At 55.9% G+C, this 22191-nt stretch overlaps 1 protein-coding gene across 21 annotated transcripts in view; it reads right to left on the minus strand.

The window, feature by feature from the left end:
- The window catches only part of EXD3 (exonuclease 3'-5' domain containing 3), a 245850-nt gene that overhangs the window by 11194 nt on the left and 212465 nt on the right, over positions 1–22191 (minus strand). For 17 of the 21 annotated variants that reach the window (XM_031556113.2, XM_031556118.2, XM_019621323.3 and 14 more), the window contains one exon: positions 11709–12737. The exons of the other annotated variants lie outside the window; for them this stretch is intronic. In XM_031556113.2, coding sequence (XP_031411973.1) covers positions 12291–12737 — 447 coding nt within the window. In that variant the 3' untranslated portion in view covers positions 11709–12290. Of the gene's footprint in view, positions 1–11708; positions 12738–22191 lie in introns of those variants that run through there. 21 annotated transcript variants of the gene reach the window in all.

Here is a 22191-nt window from a genome sequence, read left to right on the forward strand (position 1 = left end):
GGGGAGCACCCTTGGGTTGCCCTCCTGGTGGTGGCAGCCGTGCCATGCAGTGCCATGTAGTGCCACACCACGCTGTGCTGTGTGATGCCATGCCATTCTCTGCCATGCCAGCTGCAGCAGCTGACTACTGAATGCGCTCACTCCTCTCCACACACACGTGCTCACAGCAGCAGGTCCCTGACCACAAACCCCGTCCTGCTGCCGCCTCGCCATCGCTCTGCCTGGGGTAATCGGCTGCACTGAGGGCGACTTAATTGTCAGTGACACCAAAAACCCTTTTCCGTACCTCAAGGTCTTTGCAGTGATGAGAATCTCACCCGACATTGCACCTAAACCCACATGCAAAGCTGAATTTCCCAGGGGAAAAAAAGTAAGATGCTCAACCCCCCGCTCCTGCTGCGTATGCTCCCCACATCCCTCCATTTCCCACAGCTGTGTCTCAGCCATCTCAAGCCTCACTTGCTTGGTTTCTCCTACAGACTAGCAGAGCTGGGCTGCAAGCTGCAGATGTGGGGGCTGAGCCCCTCTGAAAGACTCAATCTGCTGCAGCACTCTTGAGCCAACCTTAACCGTAGCCTCAAGCCCTGTTTGTACAGCACCCAGCACAACGGGGTGCTGCTCCGGGACAGGATCCTAGGGGTTACAACAAGTTTAATAACAAAGCCAGAACAATAATAACCACCTTATAATGAGGTTTCTCTGCATCCCCAATGCTTTATTTCAGGGTGAGTTCCATGCCAGGAGCTCCAGGGCTGGCCCCTTCCCTTCCCCTGCCTGACCGCCTCTGCCTCGGCTCCTCCAGCCCTATGCTCACACTCTGCTTTTTGCCTGCATAAATCAACTTCCCTGCTTTATATCCACCTCTGAGCGAGGGTGAAACCCTCCTGGGTGCGCATATGGGCATCCTGCAGCCATCGACTCCAAGGAACACACCTCCTGTGGGGCTGGTCCTGAGCCATCCCATAATAGTCTGCACCACTGCAGGAGCAGGAATATCTTGTCCAGCTCTTCTTTCTACAGGGAAATCCACCCCTCGGTTCACGAGCAGTCCCACACAGCACTGCTGGGCATCACCAAAATGCACACTGGCCCTACTGGAAGTTGTTTTCTGCCTGATTCAGGTGCCACACGTTGCTGCAAGCAGAGCCCTCGCTCTGCCCTCTGACTCTGCACCAGGTCACGCAGTTTCAAGTGAAACTACTCTCGGGGCTCTGCTCTCTTCTGCAGGTGCTAGGAAAACATTAGGAAATTATGTTTACAGTGTACTAAGCCAAATGCTACCCTTATTCCGGCTTCCCCTGGCTTCCTCTGGTGGCTGTCCCTCAGAACCGTTGGGGTCACGGGGACACCTGTATAACATATGCCAGAGGGTTTCTTCCCTTACCCCTCACTGAACCCTCCAAGTTTTCCAAGCTACCATCCTTGCCCAGGAAGGGCTCTGATTTTCCCCAGATCAGCCTGCAGCCTTGTGCAAAGGGCCCAGGACACCCTGTGCCAGCTGCTCCATACTCCCTCCAGCCAGCCCTTGTCTTTGCACCCCAACCCGCTCCCTGCTGCCTCCTGCAGAGCCCTGGGCAGGGGCACACGAGCAGGGGCTGAGCTGGGTGGTGATGGCGGTGGCCGGGGAAGCCGGGCTCACGTTTCAGCTTCTATTTTTATCTGGGAACCAAAGCCTGCCCGTGGTACAATCCAGAGGCCCCCAGAGGCCCCCGGAGGATGCGCTGCCTCCCCAGCTGGAGCCAGATAGCATCAGCTCTCTACCTGCCTTCCTTGTCAGCGTGCCAGACCTCCTGTGAGAAGGCAGCATCTTCCGAGGCACCCAGGCATCCTTGCCTGTGGTGTGCAGGGCAGGGGAACATGGATGTCCTACTCCTCATCACGCCCAACCATCCAGCACCCAGCATGGTGCCAGCAGTGGGATGTACATGTGTCCCTATTCAAGCCCGGACCCAAACCCTCACCACGTACAACCCCAGGAGGGCCAGGATTCACCTCCGGCCCTTGTGGTTGGAAGGCAGCAGGGTGAGTTTGGGCTGGAAAGGGAAGAGGGCACGCGAGCGGCGGCAGCATCACGGCGAGGAGCCAGGCGGGGAGTGACAGCAGCACCCCGAGCAGCCCGGCTGGTCGCTGGCTCAGCGCCCATGGGTGGCTCCTGCCATCCCACTGCACAGCTCAGAATGTTGGTATGGAGCCAGGACCTGTGACGGTGACACTGTGTTGGATCTGTGGGATTTTGTTTAAAAAGAGACAAAATAGATTTAGTTGATAGGGTTACAATAAAATGGAAGCATCTAAAGCCCAAGGTGCTTGCTTGGCGTGCAGGCTGTGCTGGATGGAGACTCAAGCCAGGACCAGGTCACACTAACCTGGCAGAGCTCTCCCAGACCCGGGAACACCATTTTGGAGCAGCAACATCATGGGCAGCATCAGAGCACAGCCCAGAGCTTCTGTGACGGGCATCAGGACAGCTGAGCCCCCTTCGTCCCCCGGCCGGCAGCAGCGCCTGCTCCTTTAATTGGGGCGAGATCAGAAGCTGCAGCAGAAAACGGGAATTTAAAAAAAAAAAAAAAAAAAAAAAAAAAAAAAGCGTGAGAAAGGAAATCTGAGCAAGGCCTGGAGCGATCTAACCAATCCAGCGGAAACAATAGCCCAGGAAGAAAAACCAGTTCCTACACATAAGGTAGAATAGGCTGGGAACGGCTGAAGGAGGGGACGGGAAGGCCAACCCTGAGCTCACAGCCTGCAAAACAACCCCGCAGCAGGGCCGGGCCGCCCGCCCCGCCGTGCCCTTCCCGCAGTGCCTGGGCAGCGCAGCAGCCCCGCAGGGCAACACGCAGCTCCGTTCCTCCGGTTGGAGCTCAGCACCCATCAGTAACTTGGCTGAGATTAGCGTCCAGGCTGCCATTAGCCCCGAGGATGGGATTAGCCCTGAGGAAGGTTTGCTTCAAACGTGGGTCTCGGGGTACTTCCAGGAGGGGGGAAGCTGTTGGTGACGGCGCAGACCTGCCTGGGCACCACTGCAGCCCTGTGGGTCAGGAACACAGACACAGCTCCACAGCTCCGTCCCTCCTCCCCACATCCCACAGTGGAGAGTGGGCAATGATGAGTGCCCAAAAACCTGCAGGGGTGCAGACGAGTGATGCAGGCACATCAGTGCTAGGGCAACCCGTCTGTCTGTCCCTCCCAGACACCCATCCTCACTACCAGCCTGGTGCAAGCAGCAGGGCAGGTAAAACAACTCCAGCACGGTGCAGGGCTGCTGAATGCAGCCCCACACTTTGCACCTCCATGTGCCAAGCTGTCACCAGCACCCTGGCATCCCCCACCACGCTCTGGCGGCGCACTCTCCACTGCCCCAGGACTTGGCCTCGCCTGGCGTGTGCAGGAGGAGCCAAAGAGAGCAAGGGCAAAGCCGTTCCCAGCACATTTTTCTGCTTTGACACACTCGCCAGCCCTCTCAGGCTGCAGCTGGGTTCCCAGCACGCCGCCTGGCCTTCCCAGCCCGCTCCACTCAGCGAGCAGCGCATGGGGCCCCGGATTCCCCAGTTATCTGGCAGGGAGCAGCACGGGACAACTGCGGCAGGCAGGCGGGGGCTCTGGGTTCAGGCCCCAGGCATTGTCTGCGTGGCCTGAAATCGCTTTGGGTCCCTGTGCTGAACCGAAGCCCACAGCTGGTTCAGGACTGTGGGTCAGGAACCTGCAAGGATCAGCTGCGGTGTTCTCTAAGTGCCCAGGACATGCATCGAGATGAGTCCCGGACAGCCGACAGGCAAAGCCAGCCTCAGTTCAATAATGAAATAAAGATCCTAAGGCAGAGATACCACATTTGCAACACTGTGGGGCCCCTTGGGCAGCTCGCCAGCAGCCCGGTGGAGGCACGCACTTCGCCTCTCGTTTGGTGTGTTCTCACTCACAGTGTCCAGGCGAGGAACAGCCCCTGCCCAGCTCTATGCTCGGGCAGCCCGGAGCCGCGTGGGGCTGTGCGACCCATGGGGCAGTGATGCTGGGGGCTGTTCTCCCCACACACAGCTCTGCCACACAAGTGGCACCATGGGCAGAAGCAGCATCCCTCAATGCAGCCTTTGCTTCCCAGTCACAGCACCTCCCAGCTGAGCTCTGCAGCCCGGACCACAACACCCCCAGCACCCCTGCAGTGCTCACCTCCCGTCTCACCATCTCACTCTGGTGCTTCCATGCTGGCTGCCCCCACTCCTATCGCCTCTGTGCCAATTCCCCCCTGTGCCAAGCAAATTTATTTAATGCCAAGCTTTTCCCTGCTCTCTTTTCCCGTCCCTATAATCTCCGAGGCCTTTCTAGCCAGATGCACTTCAGCTTCTTCATGTTTTGCTGACATGTTCGCTCCAGATCATGGCACCTGGCACCCAGCCCATGTGTGCAGTTGGGGCAGCCCCAGCTATGAGCTCCCTCTATGGGGGTGACACCAGGGTCCTGCTGCTAGAAATCCCAGCAGCTTTCTTGTCTTGGATTTAGCAAAGCCCATCCAGTCCTTTTGTATCTTTCTCTTTTTTTTTCTTTTTCTTTTTTAAGATCAGAATAGAATGGAATAGAACAGAACAGCTCAGTTCAGTTGGAAGGGACCTTCCGGTCCAACGTCTGACCCCCTCAGTGCTAACCAGAACTTAAAGCACCTTATTCAGGGCCTCATCCAAATGCCTCTTGAACACTGCCAGGCCTGGGGCACTGACCACCTCCCTCGGAAGCCTGCTCCAGCGTTTGACCACCATCACAGGAAAGAAATTATTACCAGTGTCCAGTTTGAACTGCAGTCCCCCCAGCCCAGGGCTCTGCTTGGCTGCATGAGGTGCCCTGACAGCCAGCTCCAGCCCTGCAGAGCACAGCAGGTCCTGGCAGCGCAGCGGAAAGCATACCCACACATGGGTGGAAAATGGTTAGAGGAGAAGCAAACAGAAAGCAGATTTGACATTTTGCAGAACAGAAGGAGAAGGAGTGATGCTGGGGATGAAGGGGAAAGAACCTCACGCAGGCCTCCTACTGAAGGTTTCTGTTCCGACTCTCAGCTCTGCGAGACATCTGGCAGCTCAGCCTGGAGGTGTTTGCCACCACCATGCACCCCTGGTCCCACCGCAGCAATGGAGCAGCTCTGTGGGGATGTGGTGGCACTCACTGCTGAGAGCTGGCGGATGTGTGCAGCCACCAACACAGCCAGACGTCCCCTCAGCTGTCACCCATGGGTGAGGGTGGTGGCACTCTGGGGAGCTGGAGCTGCTCGGCACCTCTGGAAAATTAAACCGTAACCCCGTCCTGTACACAGCCTGCCACAATGGGTGGCTTTCCTGGGTCAGCAGGTGGGAAGAAGGAGCAAATATTTGCCTTTGCAAATGCGATTGTTGCCATTACAGATATTGTGAAGCAGGAACGTGCTATCTCTCACGTAATCTTTCAGCCCAGAGCAGGGACATGGGCTGGCCAAGTGGATCCACTTCTCCCAAGGTTGCCATTTGTCACCACATTGTCCTTTGGGTCTCCCCTGGTGACTGTTTCCTGAGCCAGAATCTTCCATCAGCCAAGAGCTCAGGGCAAAGAAATGGATTCCCCAAGACAGGTTTTACATCCTGTTTTATCCTGGCTGCCCTTTTCTCCTCTCTGATGGCTGCACGTCCTGTCCCAGCCCCAGTGACCCTGCAGCACCAGTCTGACCACATGGACTCAGCAGTGCCCACCCCATCCTGCCCATCAGCATCCCAGCCTGCCCCTCATGGCATCAGGGCTGCTCTCTGCCCAGGGCTCCTCTCTGTGGTCCCAGCCCAGATACAGCCCTGGCAATGCAGCAGCTGTCCAGGTGTTCCAGATATGAAGTGCCACTGTGTCACCAGAGGCTCTCAGTGAGGACCAGAACTACCCCTCTGCCTGCATCATGTCTAACAACCTCTGCTGATGGAGATGCCCAACGTCTGCAGGCTTTGCTCTCCTTACAGCTAAAGAACTAACTTGAATCTTCCCTGCTGTGAGTCAGGACTTGTCCCCATCTTCATGGAGGGTACAGGAATCCCACACTCTGGACTGTTTTTGCTCTGTTAGCTCAAAACCAGCAACGCTTGTAGGGGAGAAAGTCATTCTCAGTACACCCCTCTTGCAAGGCCAGTGGTTCTGGGTCAGATTCCTGACAAATACCTTGCAGAGGAATGGGGCTTCAGGGCACATGGACGGGGTGGGAGCTTCAGAAGCTGTTCGAGGGCAGGGGAAGCTGCCAGCACCAGTGGCTCTGAGGAGTAATTGTAGCATCCAGACCAATGTTCCTGATCCATCTAGGCAGCTCTGGGAGGATGGGGGAGGGTGACCAGCCCCACACCTCGGCCCCTGGCATGGTCTCGTGGTCCTTTTGGTTTCCTGCAGCTGCACCCAGTTAGGAAAGTCAGCAGCTATGTGAGGATATTTTGGTTTGGTTCACCAAACCTGATCTACTGATAGGACAACCAGAGTATCCCCAGGGATGGTAATTTATTCCCTGGCAGGGAGGAATTTAATTGGGACAGGCCTCCTGCCTTTGTAACACATCTTCCATTGGCTGAGTGCCGATGGGCCTCCAGGTCTAAACCCGGATTGACATGGCTGTAGGACAGGAATAAACCTGTATGGGATGTGCTGCCTAAGGAAAAGCCTTCGGCAGAACAAGAGTGGAAGAAGGGGGTCCGGTGAGAAGCAGGCTGGTGCCAGAAACCTGTGGAAGGTTTGAGTGATGTGATGCAACGGCTGCAGATGGACTCTGGCAACACTTTCAACACAGAGGATCTCAGGGGGAACACCACCTTTGCAGGGAATGAACATGTGCATCTTAGCTAAAGTGGCACCGCCAGCTCTTGTGGGTCTTCTCCAAGAGGATGTCCCAGAAACAGTTTCAGAAGGAAGCCCACGCAAGGGGGGAATTGAGACCTACAGGGGAAAAATGCATGGGAGACATTGGGGGTGAGCAGCTACAGCACTGAGTCCATGCCAGAAGGCCCCAGGAAATCTCTGCAGGAGATTCCACATTGATTCCCACCATCTCCAGCCTTCAGATGTGGTGCTGTGATCCCATCAGATGCACATCAGTGGTGCGTGAGCACACCCAGCACACAGATGGGCACCCAGGGAGCTCACACACTGCATGCTGTGTCACACACACAGAAGGGTAAAAGAAAGGTAATAACAGATCAACTAGTGGCAGTTTAGGCTTTTTCTGGTCCAGGGGTTTTGCTGTCTATGGTTTCAGCAGCAAACTGGAGAGGAGAGAGTCTGGAGAGGGAGACAGATGGAGAGAGGAGTGATGCAGCCCCACTGCAGCGCCTGTTTCTGCTCTTTCACGGAGCAGCATGGCATCAGCCAGCATGTGCAAAACCTGAATTTCACCTCTCAAAAAAACCCAACACCTGTGAATGGTAAGCGCTGCTGGGCTCTTGGAGGTTATGCTGGGGAAGGGTGGTGTGCACCCATTCCTTGCATTCCTCCCCACTCCTGTGGGATGGTGGCAGGGTCACTGTGGCCAGGATGGCGGCTGGGCTGGGGGGTGGGAGCCTTGCTGGCTCCAGGCAGGGCTGGGGCTCTGCTCCTCGCCGTGGGGCTGTGTCCCCACTGGGGGCTGTGCTAACACACGCAACCTCACATCTACTTGAGCTGCTCTCAGGATTACCCAAACGTAGATCTCTCACCAACCAGCACTGCATCCCTGGGTGCCATCGCTCTGCCTGCAGTGCCCCACGTCCTGCCACATGCACGGCTACAGCGTTGTGTCCCCACGGCCTCCAGCTTTCCAAACACTGGATGCTCCAGAGCAGGAAACCTTGGGCTCATCTGTCCACCCAAGCACAGCCGGAGGCACACTCTCTCCTCCAGCACCAAAACACCTGAATGGAAATTGGGGTGCAGGGTGAGGCTGTAGGAGCTCCGACCGCTCCGTGCTCCCATCCCCGTGCTGACTCCCTCCCGGGCACATGAGCGAGGGCACAGTGCCAGCAGCTGATGGGAAAGTTCAGGGTCGGGGCGAGCTGCAGGGAGAGGCACATAAAGGACTTATTGTGCCGCGGGTCTCCCTCGGCTGTGCGTGTAGAAGGCAAGCAGTTAAAAAACAAAACGCAGCCCAGAAATATGACAAGACACCTTTTTCCCAGGCTGCTGTTAAACTCTAATTAAACATTTCAGCACACTCAAGCAAGGGAATGTCTGCTTCTCAGGCCCAGGCGATCTCAGCTGGAAAACATCTCCTCTGGTGTGAACAGCCTCGCACAGTGTGACCCAGAAAGACTCCCCTCAGCCTGCAGCGATGCGAATGCACACAGCAGGGTGGGAGACCTGCCTGCACTGCCTGGAGCTGTGGGTCGGGGCTGCATCCTGAGGACGTGGGGCATTGCAAACTGCACAGATCACCTTCTGAGCGTGCGGCTGCCCCGGTGCAATGGGGAGGCAGGCTCGGGGCCACCCTGAGCACGGCCTCTAAGACCCTCAGATTGCCCACTGCTGTGAATCTGCCTCACTGCCATCAGCTGTGTGTGAGCTCTGAGCTGAGACATGGGAACCCTTCAAGCAGTGCTACTGTAAAACCAGGCAAGGCCAGAGTTGGCATGGTGCTATTTCAAAGAGCGAAGAACAAACAAAACAGCACAAAAGAGCAGAGAAACAAAGCCAAGCACTGCAGGGAGTGCCGGGACTCCTCAACCACAGCAAATGAGCAGAGGGGCACAGGGTTTGATCTGCCTCTCTGCAGGTCCCCTCAATACCCAGCACTGTGATGGCTGATACCGGGTGAGCACCACCACAGGGCCCCTTCTTGGCAGCACTCAGACACCAGCCCTCTGCACTTTATCAGACACAGAATTAGATTATCAGCCTCAAAAATCCCTCAGCACCTTGTTTACATGCACAGACCACATAAAGTGCATGGGATGTGCTGTCTCAGGGGCTGCAAACCTACAAGAAGCCTTTGGTGGAACAAGAGTGGAAAAAGAAGGGAATCCGGTGAGAAGCAGGCTGGTGCCAGAAACCTTTGTAAGGTTTGAGTGATGTGATGCAACGGCTGCAGATGGACTCTGGCAACACTTTCAACACGGAGGATCTCAGGGGGAACACCACCTTTGCAGGGAATGAACATGTGCATCTTAGCTTAAGGGGCACCGCCAGCTCTTGTGGGTCTTCTCCAAGAGGATGTCCCAGAAACAGTTTCAGAAGGAAGCCCACGCAAGGTGGGAATTCCTTCTGGACTCACCCCACCTGACATGAGGCCAGAGCAGCAAACCATGCTTGGTCTTGCTGGAGCCTCAGGAACTGGTTGCTTCCACATGCTTCCTCAGCATGAGAAATTAGCCAAACCAAGGAAACCCTCCTGAGCTGCTGCATGATACAGCAAGGTGGCTGTTGTTCACCAGACCTGCAGTCAGGTCAGCATCACAGAATAGTGCTGTGCTGCAGTTCCACAACTGCTCACAGATGCCCCTGTCACAAATTGTGCTGCTCGCTAATGCTCTTGACACCCAAGAAAGGGTTACCATGAAAATCTGCAATTTCAGAAATTGCTGGGTAGTGGGAAAGTGCTGTGCCCTTCAAGGCTGGGATCGCAGGGACAGCCCGTGTGAGGACACTGTAATTTGGCATCCCGTGGGGGTGGAATTTGGCAGAACTGGTCTCTCCTGCTCCGAGGACATTCCAACGCCCTGTGCGGGCAGTCTGAATTAAACTAACTGGATAAACACAGCAGCTGGGGGTTATCCATCTCGAGCCCCTTCACTTGGAAAGCACCAACGCTGCTCTGTGCCCTGCAGGGAACTGTCAGTCCGGCACAGCAGAATGCTGAGCAGCACCCGCAGTGTGCTGGGATGGCACGTGAGTGCCCAGGGCTCGCAGCCCCACAGCAGAAGCCATCCTGGGATGGGGACATCTACAGGGCTCATCCCCTGTCTGACTATGCTGCTGCAGCAGTACAGATGGATTTTAGGCAGAAATCTTGATTTCTCAAGAGCTACCAAGCCCAGGTAGCAGCGGCCTTACATGCTCTTAGCCAGACAAGCAGGCTGTACTGTGGTGGGCTGTGCAGGACACATCCATCCTCAGCTCCAGGTCTAACCCTGAGCTGTTCTGACAGCCCCAGCCCTGCTTTGTGTCCCAAGACACAGCAGGAGGTGACGGCTGTGGGGACCGCAGTGCCACAGGGCACATCCAGTAGCCTTCCTGCTCTCCCCGGGCTGCTCATGACTGGGCAGTGCAGAGCACTGTGACACCAGCAGCTGGTGGTGTGGGTCGGACCCTGGCCTGTTGACCAGTTGTTTCCCAGGCTGCTCCCTCCGGAAGGAAGCGCGTGCCGCCGGGATGGAGCACGACGTGGGGGTAAAGGCACTGCGATGCGCTCCTCCTCCCCTCTTTGGGCAAGGCGGGGGGGACGCCAGCTGCAGAGGGAAAAGGTTCCCAGGATGAAGGTGTTAAATGCCCTTCTCCCGTGCTGCTGTCACCTCGCAGTCCCCGGGGTGTGAGAATCAGACTCTATTATCCCCTCATTAGGAACTAACATACTGTACTAACCTTTTCACATGAAAGCTACAGTCTGTTCGCCAACAAAAGCTGACGGTTTGTTCCCAGGAGTGGAAAAAAACAACAACCCAACAAGCACTTAGCAGGGGCTTCGGGGCCAGCCGTCCTCTTGGTGCTGTGGGGACCACGGTGAGCCCCACCAGTGCTAGAGGGGGATGGGGCTTTCGAGCAAGGGCAGCTCCTGGAGACTCTTTGCCTGTTCCCCCATTGTGGGACTGATGGAGCTGTGGGTATGGGTGCACTGCTCCATCTGGGCACACTGCCTGGGCTGTCCCCAAGGGAGGGGATGCCCAGCTGGCAGAGCCCTTCTGACCGCCAGTGTCACCATGGCTGCTCCAGGCTTCTCCTGAGCACCCCGCAGGGTCCTGTGCTGCTGAGCAAAGCACAACGCAGCCTGCGTGGCCCGGAATCCTCTTCAGGTTCCCTCCTGGTAGCTGCCACACTGCCCACCCCACCCACTCCCAGCAGCTGCTCAGCGGGGCTGGGAGAGCATCACAAGTCTGTGAGACCCATGGGAAAACCATCAGCAGGGTGAGTGAGACTGCAGGACAGCAGGATGAGCACAGGAGATGGCTCCTATGCCTTCCTTGGATGCCAGCAGGCACTGCTTGAGAATATGAACAGTTGGAGTAATGTCCTCCTTTCCCAATCTGTTAGTTAAAGGAGACCTGCCAAGGGCAGAAACCTGAGCTTCTGCTCATTGCAGCTTCTTGAAGCTGAGATAACAGAGACTCTAGAGCAGAGATCCGGAATGGAAAGGAGTTTCCCTGGTTTCTTTACCTGATCATCTGTCCCATTTTGGGCTGGAGACCTTTGTTAGCTGGAGAAATTGGTTTTGGGAGGTGCCCACAGCAAGTCCTGAATCCTTGAGCGGGTTTCAGAAGCACAACCCACGAGGGTTTCACACCCCTGGACATACATCTGCTTTCCTGCATTGCTGGGAAACCCCTGGAGCTCCTGGTTCATTTGTAGCCCTGCAGCCTCAACCAGATCATTGTGTCTGATGAGGAGAGCAGGAGGAAGGAGGGACACACGCCTATTTTTACACCATGTTTCCCCCCCCTCCCCTTATTGCTTCCTTCCCTGCTTGTCTCCCCCTGCACCCACTCTGCAGCCGGCTGTGAAGGCAGCTCCCCCCCAGATGTACAACCACGGCTCCATTGCAGAGAGGCAGGTGGGTTTGGCATCACACATTTATTAGATCCTGGCTAAGACCACAAAATCATTTGTCACAGGCTGTGGGCAAAACACTTCCAGAGGCTTCGCTGCCTCCTTGTGATGCAGTGAAAGAGCTGCTGGTGTATCCTTCTTGGCACAGGAATTGAACTAAACCCAGTGGGATGTCTCCATGTGGCCTGGCTACTCTCTCTGCACTGAGCCACCTGCAGCTGCTCTCCTGCACTGTGGAGCTGCGCTTTTAAGAAGTCTCTTTTCAATTGCTGCAGTCTGACTTGCGTCATCGTGTTTGGCCTGACGGTGCCAGAGGACTGAAATTCAGAGGGAAGCAAAAGCATGATAAATGCAGGCTGTCCCCCACTGCATTTCTGCACTGGTTTCAAGGAGCCCTCGGTTCACTCCGGAGCAGAGTGTGTGTGTTGCAGGCAGGCAGAGCTGTGTTGTGGGATGTTGGCTCACACATGTGCCCAGCGGTTTGCAGCAGCAGGCAGGCAACTTGTACAGAGCATACTTGTACAGAACGTGGCAGCATCATGTCCAGGGAGCAGAGGTCAGCACGCAGGCCACCCCGTGGATGCAGTTCAGAAATGCTTTTGAGCCACAACTTGAAGCCAGTTCACAGGAGGGAAGTTTTGTGTGAGATGAAATGCAATCCTTACCCAGCAGCTGGCACGGATGTGGCAGGAACTGGTGCACAGGGGAGGTGCAGAGCTGAGCCGGGGGCATGGCCAGGAGCCCTGTCCTCCCAGCCATCGTCCCTGGCCTTCCCATCGCTGGCCAAATTGCGAAGGCCCTGAAACCACTGGTGCTCTCCAGGGAGGCAGAGCAGAGGTGATCACACTGCTGCCACGAGTGAGGATGGGCCAGGAGGGCTCACACTGTGCCTTTGCCCCAGTTGGGCTCCCTGCTGCTCGTCCCCAGTACTGTGCTTGGGGCCTGCATGGGTCCAGCGTGGAAAATGCATGGTGGCATCCAAGAAAGCACACTTGCTCCTGGGCAATGCAGTGGCCCCAAACCTGCTGGGAGACCTGGACTCCAGCCAGGAGACACAAATGGGGAAATCATTTTAGAGGTTGGCCCCAAATCTTCTGCCTGAGGTCTGACTGAATGTGGTTTCAAACAGGCTAAGAAACAACCAACCAATGAAAATTAACTCCATATGCAACATTTTAAGTTTAAAAATCTTAAGTGAAAACTTAGTGAATGCCTCCCTGCCCCCCACAGCTTTTTCAGTTCAGTCCATGCAGCAACGAGCACATTACAGCCGTGGGCTTGCAAATCCTAATTCAGAGACTTCTTTGGCTCCATCGTTATCACTACTGAGCACTCTCTGCTGGTCCCCAAAGCCTTGCTGAACCTGCAATGCCAGAGGGCTCAAATGCCTTCCTTGGAAGCTGGCAGCCATCCCTAGAGCATCAGCCCAAAAGCACTTACATGTTGAAATGATGCACAAAAATGAAAAGTGCAATATAATCAGGTACCTAGGTGGAGTCTTAGGGGAAAGTAATACGCAGTTTGGTCTTCAAGGCTAAACCTCAGAGTGCAAAGCAAGACAAAATCCAGTCCTGAAGGTCTCAGTCCTTCTGGGACTGTGTGCACACCTGCCAGCACAGTGGCCTCTGGTCCCAGCACTCTGTATGAGGCACTGGGGAAAACCTCACAAAAGCAGGAGGTTACCAAGACCTTTGAAGTGAAGTGTCCCCAACAGCCTGGGAGACATCCACTAGGTTTGTGTTGAGCCTGATTCCCCTCAGGATTGCTGCTCCCCCAGCTTTTGTCCAAGGATCGCACAAAGGGTACCCACATTGGTGCATTCTGTGCCCTGCTAGAACACAGAGTCAAGAGTGGAGATGGTAGAGGAGGCATTGAAAAATCAATATGAAAAGCTGGTCTGATGCAAGTAGCCCCTATGACTAATACAGGGACAGCACAGCCTTGACCCAATGTGCTCCACAGTGTTGCCCGACTCCTGCTTTGGGCTGGGAACAACAGGGGACAACAAGACACACACATCCCAGGAGCACATGTACGTGGCACATGGGGTTTGACTGTGCAGCTCCTGGGCAACGGAGGCAGAGATGGATCATGCTGTCCTGTCCTCCGCAGCACCAAGCAGTCCCAGAAGGATCAGGGTTTTTGTGATCTCCTCTAGGGATCTGCTGCCAGGACTTCAGCACAGAGCGTGACCCCGGTGCTCCCAAACTCAGCACATACTGATGCAAACAGGCAGTCTCACCCCATAATGCTGGCTCCACATCTCTGGCCAGTTCTGAATGCTGCAGAGGCACGTGTGAAATTTTGGGGAGTCTTGGGGGGGATAGGGGACTGTCAGGGCTCCTGGACCCCCATGGCTCAAATCCCATGTTTCCTGCTGGCATCCCATCCAAAGCAGCACTCAGCCCTCCTGCCAAGTGTTGCCTGCTCTTTGGGAAAAGCAGCAAGATTTTCTCACCGTCAGCACAGAACCATAAATCACTACAAATTGCCCAGAAAACTCCACCCCACCAAGGCTGGCTCGGTGCATGGGGTGGCACACACTGCTTGGAGCCTGGGGGCTGTCACCCTCTCCCACGGGCTGGTAGGAATCAAAGGACCCAAGACCAAGCTGGTGCCTTCCCCTTCCCACTTCCAGCCTAATTTCAGCCCTTGGAAACAGACTTCTTAGAGCCACTGGAAGTGCTGTAGATATTCAGGATTCACACTCTCTCACTTTCTTGGGCTTCACCATGAAGGCAAACACAATTATGGAAAAAAATACTTCAGCAGAAGGCTCGAGCCTTTGTTTGGCAGCTGCCAGTTGATCTTGGAGCTGCAGGAGCCACAGCTGCATCCCAAAGCCCTGAGTGGAGCTGATGGGAGCACAGCTTGGCATAGCACCGCATGGCACAGCACAGCACAGTATGGTACGGCACAGCACAGCTATGAGTGCTGCTTGGTGCTGCTCTTCCCTTTGCTTTGCTGCCCACAGGCACGCCCAGCAGCGCAGCAGCTCTTCCTGCTCCAAGCACATGCGGGTTAGCAAGAGCTGGGCACAAATTGGGGACAATAAGAGGGACTAAGTAGAAAATCACAGTTTTTCTGCTAAGGCAAAATGCAGGGCTGCAGTTGTGATGAAATGGGATGGGAGCAGCACGGGGATGCTGCAACACGGGGCCTCTGCACAATGATGGGAGCCACAGGGACTGGGAGCAGCAGTGCCCGATGGACCACTGCGCTCCTCCCAGACTGACATCAAGCCCTGTCCCACCGCTCGGGCCTCACCGCGGCTAAACCATGGCCACACGGCTCTGCCTGGGAAAGCTCAGCAGCGGAGATGACAGGGAAGCCAACTGCTGGGCTGCCCTCCCCTCCCGGCCTCTCCCTGCCGGCTCTTTCATCTCCAGACGTGCGGCTCTTTCATCTCGGCCAGCCTGTGGAGGTGTGAACAGTGTGGGGTCCCACCAGCACTGCGCCCAAATGGCCGCGGCCTGCGGGGCCTGGCTGCAGCCTGCCCGCCATCGCTGCCTGCCGATACGCTGATGGCAGGCCCAGGGGGTGCTTGTTAAACCTATACATCCCCATCACGGTGCCCATTGGGGTGTCTGGGGCAGAGGCATTGGCTGGAGGACTGAGAATCCTTATAAGCAGCATTATAATGTGCTGACGGGTACCAGCTGCAAAGAGAATGCAGCTGGGTAATGGGAGAAGCTGGAAGAGAATGAGACCAAGAAAGAGGAAGAGAAGGAGAAGAAAAAAAAATGGAAAAAAAGAGAAGAGAGAAAAAGAGAGAGAAGGGAGAAAAAGAGAGAGAAGGGAGAAAAGGAGGAGGAGAAAGAGAAGAAGGGGAAGAAAAAGGGAAAGGAAAAGGGAGAGGAAAAGAAAAAGAGGAAGAAAAGGAAAAGATTCACCCAAGCACCCAGAACCAGAACTCCTGTGTGACATTGGCAGCATCTCCGAGCTACACGTGGTCCCTGCAGCAGCCCAAGGCTGGGAGCTGCCCTGCGGGCACCATGCACCAGCAGTGACAAGGAGCAGAGCCAGTGCTGGCAGCAAGCACAAGAAATGCTTCTGCTTCACACTTGCTTGAGCAACAGAAGCAAGCAGGAGCAGTGGAGCACTGTCACTCAGCCTGCTCAGTCATGCTTGTCCCTGCAAGGTCCAGGCCCAGGGACATGTGGGCTCTGGTGGCTCCCACCCTGCAGAGGTGAGAGAGCAGAAAACAAATCCAAAAAAGCAAATGAAGAAAACTGCTGTTAGTGTAGCTCCCTGCCTGGGGTCAGTGGTGCTGCATGCAGTAGGGTTCGCACAATGCCATGATGGGCACAGCACCGGCACTCGGTGTTGGGAACCTCCACATCACCTTTGCTATGTCACATAACTGCACCCAAAAAGGCTGTAACTAACACCCAAGAGTTCACACACCACCAAATGTTTCTTTTGCTAAGAGCAAAAGTGATGAGTTGTGTGAATGGTGATGCTTGGGGGGAAGGGGCGTGGGGGAGAGATGCTCTAAAGCAGAACAGCAAGGGTCTAAAGAGCAACCACAGCTCCCAACTGCATCCTGGGTCACAGAAAGAGGGACAGAGAACCAGTGTGGAACAGCAGGGGAAAGCCAGCACATCTGGGATGGTGAAAGCACCCACCTTGCCTTTCCCATCCAACACCCCTTACACCCAGTCACAGTGAGAGGATTTGGGGAAATTTGCATTGCACATCACAAATCCTTACGGGCACCACCCTCAAGCCTGTTTTCTGCCTGATCAAATGCTGAATAGCAGTAAAAAGGAATTAGTACCAGTTGCTTATTGAATTGTTTTATAGCCTTGCTGAACCCAGAAGTTTGATGTCCACCCAAATTTAAATTCACCTTGTAGAAAGGGTCCCTGGACGTAAAGAAATGCAGTCTGTTGGGACATGGGGACATTTGCCCTTGGTGCATGTGTGCTCTAATCCAGCTGAAGAGCTCAGGCAGGTGTGTGCAGCAATCCCCGCCCTGTCCTGGTGACAGAGGAGACCCTGCAGAGGTGGCAGAGACAGCGCTGGGCAGGGGGGCTGCAGGGCTGTGCCACCCTGCGCTGTTTGTTTCTCTCTGGAAATCCGGATCTCACCTATTTAAATAAACCCTCTGGGAGGTGCAGCAACAGGCCTGTTGTTGAGTGCACAGGAAACAGCTGCATTCGATTAGGCAGAGCTAATTTGGTGGCTCCGATAGCCTGGGAATAATAATAATAAAAATCTCCTCCTGTTGCAGCACTATTTATTTTCTATAGGAAAATCAAACAGAAAGTAAACAGCCCCTCAGACAGCGGGAAGAGGCAGGCAGGGTCCTTTCAGCAGATCTGCAGGGGTGGGAGAGCCAACGATAACACACGTGGATGGCTTATCCCAGCTCCCCAGAGGTACCACATGGGCTGGGGGTGTGTGGTGCTGAGCGCATGGTGCAGGTTGGCGTGTGCAGAAAATGCTTTTGCAGCAGATGGGGTCCAAAAGAGGCAGCGACTGGAGGGAGCCGCTGGGATCCTCACCCAGAGTATCATCCCCGGGGGTAGCGGGGGCTGCCTCTCCATGCTTGTGCACCAGTGGGGCAGGATGCGGTTCCCTCTGGCCCTATGTGCCAGGGAATGTGAGGAGGTGGGGTCCACAGCATCAGCAGCAGCCCAGGGAGCACAGCTGCTTTGGCTTGGGGCAAGTATGAGCTGACCCCGGGGGTCGGCGTGTCTGAAAGCATCCCGCCTGCTCCAAGCAGTAGAGAAGTACCACTGTTCCCATGCCATCCCCATCCTCATCCTCGTCCCGCAGCCACACACGCTCCCCAGCTCACCAGGAGCACCCCGTACTCACTAGGTGCTGACTCAGCACCTGGGCACAAGCCAACAGTGCTGTGCCACGTGCTGCCCTGGGACTTGGCCTCAGGCACACATAGGGCTGTGGTGGCATTTTGGGAAAGGGCACACAGATGCAGACAGGTGGTGACTCACTTCTCTCCCCCCCAGGAGAACCGAAGCAGCATGCACTGCAATCCAGCTTCTCAGAAGCTGTTTTCCATTTTTTTCACGTCGCTTTGAAAAAAATTGGCCGTTGCCCAGCCCTAACTGAGCTAAGCTGCCCCTCCAGCTCCTAGACTCCCAAGCGGCCGCCAGGACTATTTATGCTGCTGCCCACACAGATTTCCCAGGGAGGGCAACGTGCAGTCCTGGAGCGGAGCTGCAGCCGAACAGCTCAGGCTTTCGGTAAGAGCCCTGCTCTCCTCTGTCCCACTCATGCTGCCTCATTTCTCCAGGGTAATTCCAGTTCGCAGAGCAGGCTTTTGGTTTTCATTCTTGAGATCTCCAACGTGGCAGAGTGCGGCTGGAGCACGGGCAAGCAGCAAGCACGGTCATTGCTCCCCCCTTCTGCCTCCCTGCTGGAAGCCTCGGCACAAAGCCTTGGGGTTGTGCTGGGACGTGGCCATTCAGCCTGTTTGACTGCAGCACTGTGGAGGTTTGGGGTGGTTTTGGAGCCATACGTCCCCAATGGGGACTCTGAAGGATGAGAGGAGAAAAGCCACAGCCGGCCACGCTGGTTCAGCACAAGTCCCAGGCACCCTGGGGGGACTCTTGGAGCTCAGGTTATTTTTGGACATGAGAGATGTGCAAAACCCTGACAGAAAAAGGCAGCTTGCAGGGTTTGAGGTCATCTGTAGGCCCTCACTGCCAGGTCACAGGGGAAAGCTGGAGGAGGGATGGAGGGATTTTCCCAGCAGGCTCCCACCCTGGCATGCTGCGTGCCTCCAGATGCTCTGCGATGCTATAGCAAGCCTGGGCACCAGATGCAAAGCAGCTGAGCTTCATTAAGCCTCTCAGGGCAGCTTTACTGTACACTACACAGTGTTTTGTCAGGGAAATTCCCCTCCCGTTCTTTTCCCAAAAAGAAGCCGGAGCAGGAGGCTCTGTGCTGCCCCAGGCCCTTCTCCCATCTCTGCTGGGGTGTCTGCATGACAAGTGGAACTGTGTATCAAGCAGGGGCTGGAGATCAATGGAAATGCTCAGACACCCAGAGAGCAGCACACGGACACTGCTGGATCTACAGGGGACATGGCCGGTGGTGGGCAGCACACTCACCTCCACCAGCAGTTTCCTGGCGTGACTTCTGGCATGGCCCTGCCTTGTCTGCTCCAGCTGGGAAATATACTGATAACACTGAGGCTGAGATAAAGCAAAACACCCTCCAAGCTCCCTCCCCACACCCAGTAAGCCCTGCAAGGGGAAAAGCACGCTGCCAGCCCCTCCACCAGCTCCAGGGCTACGAACGCAGGGCACCCCGGTGTGCCCCGAGCACCGGGCCGGCACCACAGCACTGCAATTCCCACATAACCCGAGAGCATGGCAGTGAGCGGGGGGCCCTCGCACGCCTGACAATAGTGCTTTCCTTCCCCATCAATAGCGGTGAGATGCACGCTGGGCTGACACGGAACTGTGCACAACAAAAGCCAGTGTCCGAACAAATCTTCTCAGGCGCTGGGTCCCCCCGGTGACCTGGGGTTAGCCCGGACTTTTGCTCCTGCCTGGCCCTCCGGAGCAGGAATGTCCCTCTGCGCTGCGCCATGGCTGGTTCCCACGCTTCCAACCTGCTTTGCTATTTATCAGCACCGAGCCTCTAATCCCCTTTGTGAAGGTCTGATTCAAGCTCAGCACAATGTGGCAAAAAGGGGGGGCAGGGGGGAAGGGGGTGGGAGAGTGGGAGAGAGGGAGGGGAAACAGTCCCAAAGAATGAAAATCAAACCCTCTACCTTTCCCCTGCTGATTCCCCGGGGACTCCCCAGCCCCTGGCTGCAGCACAGGCAGCACGCACGCAGTGAGCACTGCTGTCCTTTGGGAAGATGGGTTCCAGGGTTTGCTGCTCTGCTCCCATGCTTCCACTGCAGCTGCATCTGATGTGGGATGGAGGCATGCGAGAGGGCTGCTGGTGGGCATGCATGGAAGCAGGCAGTGTGAATCCCCATCCCTCACCCTGCAGCACCCCCTGCCAGACAGCCCTCCTGGGCACATCTTGTCAGGGTGGTGAGTGACGCAGCTCTGTGCCACCATGGTCACAGCAGAAGCCCCGTGTCGTGCCCTGTTCCATCCTTGCATGGGCTGTCCCCCTGCTTGCTCTGGTGGAGGATTCGTGAGCTCCTTCCCAAGATAACTCAGGAACAAAACAGTTTCCAAAGGCTTCGCTACTTACAAATGAGGGTTTTCAAGCTTTTGTCCCAAATCCAGTGCTGTTTTCTTTGCGAATGGCAGGGAAAAAAAGTAAAAGAAGAAGAGATGACCTCCAATGCTAATCTTGTTAGGTTAAACTGTTCTCTAAACAGATGGAGGTGCAAGGCAATGGGATTTTTGTCTTTTCAAGGAAGGGGTTAGATTTGTAGGGCACCAGGGGTCACTCCGGGCAAACTGGCAGCTCTGGCCTTTGTGTCCTAGAAGCGAGCAGAAAGTGAAGCAGTAAGAAATGTTCAGGGCTGAGCGGCTGAGATGGGAGCAGGGAGCTGGGGGCTCTCCCCTCACAGGGCACAGCCTTGCTTCAGGCACTGGTGTCACTGAGGGCTGGCATGAGTCCTGGCACTGCGAGCAGGGCATGCGGAGTGGGCAGGGACCTGAAGGCTGCTTCCTGCTGCAGCCCATTGCATCCCCCAAAGAAGAACTCGCAAAGCTGCCCTGTGGCTCTTCTAGGACTCGTCTCATCTGAGAAGGACGCAGACCCCGGGCAGGACACGCAGCATCCATTGGGCCCCGCTCCAAGCCTGACTTCATACAAGCACTGCATGGCCGTGGTCTGCCAGGAGGTGCTGAGCATGCAGCTGTGAAGGGGAGCAGTGCCCCACACCCCCTGGGGATGTGATCCTCAGCATTCAGCAGGAGGCCCCCAGGCTGAAGAATCAGCAGTGGAGAGCAGCACTTCTGCCTGGGGTCGGAGATGGGAATGAGCTGCATGAGCCTTGCTGAGCTCAGGGGACATGTTTAGGATTAACCCAAGTTGTGTCCACATTGGCATCATCCCCAGCTGTGGGCAAGGGCTGGCAGAGCCCAGGGAGCCACTATCATGGCTGCTGTCCCCTACTTGCAGCCCCATCTCTTCCTAACACCCCGTGTGACAGAAAATGCCCCAAGTCACAGGCAGCCTCAGATTTAAAGCCACGGCTGCATGGTTTGGGAATTTCTGGCCCTTCCCACTACAGCATTATATTTTTCTGTAGCAAAAAAGGACTTTCCCCTCCACTCCTCTGGTTCCCTAAAATCAGGGCTGTTCCTGCAGGGCTTTGTGCTGTAGGGCTGCCACTGCACCGCTCAGTCAGGAGGGATTGTGATGGGACAACCTTCCCCAGTCTCCCTTCCCCAGGCTGGGGGACAATAGGGCCAACCTGGGGGTACTGGGATACAGCAGGTGGATGTGCAGCTATGGGGCAGCAGTGGGAATCCCAGTCCTGTGCCAGTTCCAGTAGTTGGAAACCATCAGCTCTGAGTAAAAACGCCCTAGAGAGCAGTGAGACTTATGGACTTAAATAAAGAAGGTAGATTTGAAGCCCACACTGAAATGCTAATGTTACCATGTTGAGTGTTTTACTTAATTCAGGTGCAGATCTGGTTTCCCGGGACAGCTATGGTGCTGTGCAGGCAGGAGGATGGGGGAATCCCCCCGAGCTGCAGGACTAGCCAGGCACCTGGACATCCTCAATAGCAGAAGAGCTGCATCACACACCCTTGGATGTGCCATGCTGCTCATCCACACACATCTTTGTCAGTAGGAACTTCTGCTGCGGCACAGCAACACCCCAGGAAACACTGGTGCTCACAGCGGGAGCACTGGCATGGCCCCAGCCTCATCTAGGGGGGGCTGGTGGAACTGGGGAGAAACCTCAGCCCAACCCACATGGCCTCAGGGGTGGGTGTTTGTGCCGTCCTGGTAAGCACAGGCTGCTCTCACCTTCCTCTTCCTCATCCCCTGTGGAGCAGAGCAGACCAAATGCCCGATTCCTCCTTCTGGCTGCAGACACATCCTTCCAAAAGGGCACAGCGCTGCCCTTCACCCTCCCACTGCAGCTGCACGAGGAGCTCGGGGCTGCAAACATGCGCTCACTGCACCGCAGTGCTCACAGCAGGTGCCTTCACACCCTCCCACCTCATGTCTGAAGGCGGCCAGCACACCATGCTCCAGGCTGGGAACTCACCATCATCACTCCTTCCCTCCCCCCGGCCCCAGCACTTAAAACAAACAGGAGACGTGAAAACGCAGCGTCCAGAAAAATGTGTGAACAAGGAAATGAAAAGGCACAGCGGCCACAGTGCTCAGGAGCTCAGCTGGGAGCCCGTGGGGCTGCAGCGAGGCATAACCAGCAGTCGGTCTGTGCACGGGTTTGTTGCCCTGCTGCCAGGCTCAGGGCTGTGCAGGATGAGCTGCTGAGTGGGATGGTTCCCGTGGTGTTTGGCACACAGGACCCCTTCTTCACCCTGGGCGGGAGCAGCCACAGGCATGAGGGCACTG

This window comes from Meleagris gallopavo, chromosome 19 (assembly GCF_905368555.1).
Source record: "Meleagris gallopavo chromosome 19, MGAL_WU_HG_1.1, whole genome shotgun sequence".
Taxonomy (NCBI): domain Eukaryota; kingdom Metazoa; phylum Chordata; class Aves; order Galliformes; family Phasianidae; genus Meleagris; species Meleagris gallopavo.